The 6,169-nt window shown below is 44.3% G+C and overlaps 1 protein-coding gene across 1 annotated transcript; it reads left to right on the top strand.

Moving 5' to 3' along the window:
• The first annotated feature begins 4,636 nt into the window (after positions 1–4,636).
• LOC105854140 (histidine-rich protein PFHRP-II-like) lies at positions 4,637–5,785 on the top strand. Its single transcript, XM_012730244.1, has one exon. It carries the CDS (start codon positions 4,637–4,639, stop codon positions 5,783–5,785), a length of 1,149 nt encoding a protein of 382 aa, XP_012585698.1.
• Positions 5,786–6,169: the final 384 nt, after the last annotated feature.

Raw genomic sequence — 6,169 nt, 5'->3', positions numbered from 1 at the left:
TAGTGATCGTTTCACAAGTATATATACAGCAAAACTTATCAAGCTGTAGTATTTAAATATGTACAGGTTATTATATGTGACTAAACCTTAACCTCAATAAGGCTGTTACAAAACTAAAATGATTCAGTGAAACTTCTCCAGATCTCTGAAGTAGCTCATACCAGTTTGCAATAGCAGATAGACCAAGAAGACCATCATCAAGCATCCATCAGAGAACACAGAACTAAAAAGATTTTATGTACTTTTCAAAGCGAAATAAGCTTAATTAAATTTCCTTCATCTCTCAACTTCATTCCATGTTCTTCTACTGGAATTTGTGTGAGTGATCTGCTCCTGGCCTACAGCACGTACCGGGAAGCCTACTTTCACATCTGCTATATAACCTGTTACCTAAACAACGTCAGCTCCTACGCCTGCAGCTACGAATTAATTTAACTAGAGACAGTTAAAGAGCAACTGGTAGAGTATTCCTCTCCATTTTTTGATGACTCAGTATCTAGTATAGCCTGTAGCTTATAGCAGACCCTTCAAATAAACAGATTAAAGTAAAAGCCACACACTTAGAAGGTAGAAAAGGTCAGTAGTGGTTAATGTATAACATTAACAATAAAAAAATTAAATTCAGATGTCAAAAATTCTTAATTGGGGTGTAGTACATAACTATTCATTAAGAACTTAATCTGTTTTCCTTTCCGTTAAGAATTTGCAATTCCCAAGAATGGACAGAGAGGACAATGACAATTTCCAAAACTGCCCGCTCCGTTCTGTAAAGTGCACTGCTTCTGTAACACATTTACATTAATATTTTACTTGTATCAATTAATAAAATTGGGCTTCTAGAAACTCACTGAAATTCTCTCAATGGTGCTAAATGATTTAGGAAATGTGCAACTTTCCATATAGAGATTTATTTTAATAGTTTCTTTTCATAAGGTGAAAACACAGTCATCATAGTTGATCAGGGAAATTTTGAGATGCCTCAAAATAGCACTAATGCTAGCTTGAAATTTCCATTATTCTGAATTTAGGATCTTATTTAACAAAGTCAAAATCAAAAGAATCTGCAGAAGTAATTTAGCCATTTGATACCAGTAAGAAACACTTAGACTAAGGAATACTGAGGCAAGCTAACCAATTAGTAAAAGATAAATTCCAACATTAAAGATAAGACTGTGCAAGGCACACCTGTAAGAAAACTAAGTTCTTTCAGAAGAGAGAAACTGCGTACTTATCTTAATACAGTAACATAAATAATCAGAGTAAAACACAGAAGCTATACTGTTGAGACACAAACTACTGTTTACCTGGGCAGATCAAATGACAGTTACTTTCTTTTCTTTATAGAGGACTGAGGTACTTCAAGACAATTTGCTATTCTGACAGCAAGTACATCAAATTCTAAGCTTTTATTACTATAGCAGATAGAGTAATTACTGCTTTTTTCTAGTTATATACCCAACAAACTTAAGCAAACTTTTCTGAAATTTTAGTACATTTTAAGTCTTTTTTTGAGGATCATTATCTGTAAATATAAACAAGGAAATGAAACACACCTTTTGCAAACTTCCAGTAACTGTTTTGTCCTGTCATCTTTCTCATTCTAACACACTTTTTTCCCTCATAAGCAATTGTAAGGAATGCAACTGTATTGTCATAATTGCAATTTTTGTTCCTAACGTAGTTCCAAATACATAGAAACACAACATTTTAGTGCAGCTATCAAAACCTCTTTGAGAGAAAAACGGGGCCCTCCCTGGTGGCGCAAGGGCTTAAGTCTGGGCACCAGGAAGCTACCACAGCCCTGTGCTACTGAAGCACCTTCGATCTTTGGCCAGGGAGTTACCCCTACAGCATGGCAGACCTCTCCTGACCCGCCCGCTGCTCCCCTCAGCAGTGTACTTCGTCGATCTGCCTGTTCTGCTCCCCACTCTGTCTCTGGTGAAGCCTCTCACACCCCCCCACCTCTGGCCTGTACCCCAGTTCTTATATGCATAAATAAATCTTAAAAGCAAGAGAAAACTGGAGTTAGGTAATTGAGAGGTGATAGTTATTGAGTATTTTAGCAGACCCACTAATATTTATCTATGTATTTCTAGGCCTGTATCTATACAATCAAAGCATCTTTGTTAAAATGGCAAAAAAAAAAAAAGGTTTAACATGTACATGTACACATAATCCTCAACTGCTTTTTATAGTATTGATGATGTATACTGTAAAGAAAGTTTAAACTACCTGTAAAAAACAAATGTTTTTAAAACAAAATATTGTATGTTGCTTATTATATGTATCGTGTAATTAGGGAAATGAGGTACATAACTTATAAAATCCTAGGTATCCAGGAATTTTCCTTGATTACATGAACATGTTTCTGAAGGAAAAATAGTTTCAACCTCTTTCTAAGCAAATGGTTTTTGTTTAGTCAAAAAATAGCACATTCAAGGGCCCTCCCTGGTGGCGCAGCGGGTTAAAGCACTGCACTAAGAAGCTTAAGCCACTTCTGCATGAGTTCGATCCCTGCCTGCCCCGGAGAAGATCCACATGGCGAGGCATGTGGATTTAAAAAAAATAGCTTTAAAAAAAATAGCATTCAATATATCAGCTTATATATATAAAATTTACCTCAAATCTGTCAGTATTAAATGTATACACATGCTTATAAGTGTTCTTTAACAAGTCAACAGAACTTTTCAAATAATATTTATAATCTTTGTAAATAGACTAAGAAGTAGGCTATTTTGTACTTATGAGACTTATCAATACCAAAAATAAAGATAAAAAAGTTAATAATTTTCCAGTAATGGGCCAGAGTAACTGTAACACATAAAAACATGAGATTCCTTATTTTAAACAAAGGCTCCCTTTTTTTTAAGATTTATTTATTTATTCATACAGAACTGGGGTACAGGCCAGAGATGCGGAGGGGGAGAGGATTCACCAGAGACAGAGCGGGGAGCAGAACAGGCTGACTGACAAAAAACACTGCTGAGGGGAGCAGCGGGCGGGTCAGGAGAAGTCTGCCACGCCACGTGGTCACCTTCGGGGCAGGCGGGGATCGAACTCATGCGGAAGTGGCTTTAGCTTCCCAGTGTTGTGCCTTAACCCGCTGCGCCACCAGGGAGGGCCCACAAAGGCTCCCTTTTTGATGAAAGGGAAATATATTCTTGCACAAATGAACAACAAAATCACCTGACATGTAAAATTCTATACTTTTCCCTCTCATTCAAGTGTAGATCCCTATCTCTACCTGTGAGAGATTACCAAATAGACAATAACATCAAATAGACAAATTTATTGCCACCACTGAGAAGTTAATTTCGTTTACGTGCATTAAGTTTATTGGCATAAAGTCGAGAACATCCGCTTCAGCTTTTGGTTGTTGTGCTGGATATAGTGATTTTATACTTTATGAAATGTTGTCTAGCAGCCTGTCTACCCTCCCGTGCTCTACACGTCCACCGGTGGCCGCAGGTCAACCATCACTGCCTAGCCATGATTGTCTATTACCAAAAAACCTGCCTAACATCTGCTTTGTATCGCTGTCTGAAGAATCTATACTGACGGAAACTAACAATGTAATCCCTCTGATCAAACCAGTAAGTGCCACTTAACACATTAGGCTTCAGATAACAGGATAATTGAATGCACCTTGCTTCGCAATAACATAGCTGTTAGTAGTGTGCCTCTTTCTGGTGGGCACAAACTTGCTCCCGAAATGCAAGGTGACCTAAATGCACGCACACACTGAGAAGCAAACAAATGTACTCCCCCTAAATTTCCACCTACCCATCCAGATCTGCTATTCATCCTATATCCTGCTCCATGCCCAGAAAGGTGAACTTGAACCTCATCCACAGGCCTCTTGTCTCCTGCCTTTCAGCTGCATGTACTTCAGAATCAGGGATGTTCAAGATGGTGGAGCAGAAAGACGCCGAACTTGCTTCCTGCCACAAACATGAGACTACAACTGCATAGAGGGACAGTTCAGGAGGGACAACACAAGTACGGAACTTCTTGAAGGCTGAGGAGTTTATGCCACACAGCAGGCACCTCAAACCTAGGGGCGGCAGCAGAGGCAAGCCCCAAATGAGCTCAGCTTTGAAAAGCAGCAAGGGCCATCAGGTATGGAGATAAGATGCATAGGAACCAGCAGAAAAGCAGCAGTTTGAAAATAGCCCAACTGATTATTTGCAGGCAATCATTTACTGACCTTATCAAACCGCAGCGTCAGGAGCCTCAGGGGGTTTTCAGCCCGGGAAAGTGCCGGCAGGAATGGCTTCCATCCACCTCATCACGCTGGCGTTGCCACAGGCGCCAAGTGGTTCTTCTCTGAGTTAAATAGCCAGGAGAGTGAGAGCCCCGCCCACGCCCACAGCACCTGGGGCTGCAGGACCAGAGACCCTTGCGCCCACCATGCCTACAACTTGCACGCCATGACTGCCCCACGCACACTACGCCCCACTCATACATGCCATGCCCACCACGCCGAACACACATACCACGCACACCGCATCCAGCATACACATCGCATCCAACACGCACACCACGTCCAGCACGCACATTAAGCCCCACTCACGTGCACCACACAACACACGCACACCACGCCCCACCTATACATGCCACGCCCACCACGCCGAATATGCATAACACGCACACCGCGTCCAGCACGCACGCACATCACGTCCAACACGCACAGCATGTCCAGCACGCACATTATGCCCCACCCACGCACACCACACAACATACGCACACCACGCCCACCACGCTCACCACGCCCACCACGCTCACCACGCACACCACGTCCAACACGTACACCACGTCCACCACGCACACCACGTCCACACGCACACCACGTCCACCACGCACACCACGTCCAGCACGTACACTACGCCCCACCCACGCCCACCATACACACCATGCACAATGTACACCATGCCCCAGCCATGCAGGCCATCCCACCATGCACATCACGCCCATCACGCATAACACGCACAGTACGTCTCACACGCACACCACGTCTAGTACGCACACTACGCCCCACCCACACATAACACGCAACACACGCACACCACGCAACCCACGCACATCACGTCCACCACGCACATTACGTCCAACACGCACACCACGTCCAGCACGTACACCACGTCCACCACGCACACCACGTCCACACGCACAACACGTCCACCACGCACACCAGGTCCAGCACGTACACCACGCCCACTACGTACGCCCACTACGCCCCACCCATGCACACCACGCAACCCACGCACACCACGCCCACCACGCACATCACGTCCAACACTCACACCATGTCCAGCACGTACACTACGCCCCACACATGCACACCACACAACCCACACATACCACACAACCCACGTACACCACGCCCACCACACGCACCAGCTTCTACATGCACACCACGTCCAGCACGCACACTACGCCCCACCCACACATACCACGTACACCATGCCCCACCCATGCATGCCACGCCCAGCACATCCACCATGTCCATCACACACACCATGCTCATCATGCACACCATGCCCACCACACCCATTATATCCACCAAGCCCCAACCATGCCCACTGTGCCCTCCACGCCCACCATGCACACCCTGCCCACCCAAACCCACCACGCCCACCATGCCTACCATGCACATCATGCACACCACGCCTACCCATGCACCCCAAGCACACTCCACCTACCACGCCTGACCCACGTATACCATGCCCTGAAAGTTTTTAAAATTATTTTCAAAATGGGTCCTGTTGTATTATTTGATTTTTGATATTGATATAAAATCAATTCAATATTTACATTCTAAAAGAATTTATAAATCTTTGCCAGTTGCTAGGAAGAATTAAAAAGACAAAAGAGGCCCTCCCTGGTGGCGCAGCGGGTTAAAGCACAGCACTAAGAAGCTAAAGCCACTTCTGCATGAGTTCCATCCCCGCCTGCCCCAGAGGTGACCACATGGCACAGCAGACCTCTCCTGACTGCCTGCTGCTCCCCTCAGCAGTGTACTTCGTCAGTCGGCCTGTTCTGCTCCCCGCTCTGTCTCTGGTGAAGCCTCTCACCCTCCGCATCTCTGGCTTGTACCCCAGTTCTGTATGAATAAATAAATAAATCTTAAAAAAAAAAGACAAAAGAAATGTTGAATGTTTCACTTTAC

This window comes from Condylura cristata, unplaced genomic scaffold, assembly GCF_000260355.1.
Source record: "Condylura cristata isolate star-nosed mole 26May11 unplaced genomic scaffold, ConCri1.0 scaffold00027, whole genome shotgun sequence".
Classification (NCBI taxonomy): Eukaryota; Metazoa; Chordata; class Mammalia; order Eulipotyphla; family Talpidae; genus Condylura; species Condylura cristata.
This window is presented reverse-complemented; position numbering and strand designations above follow the sequence as displayed.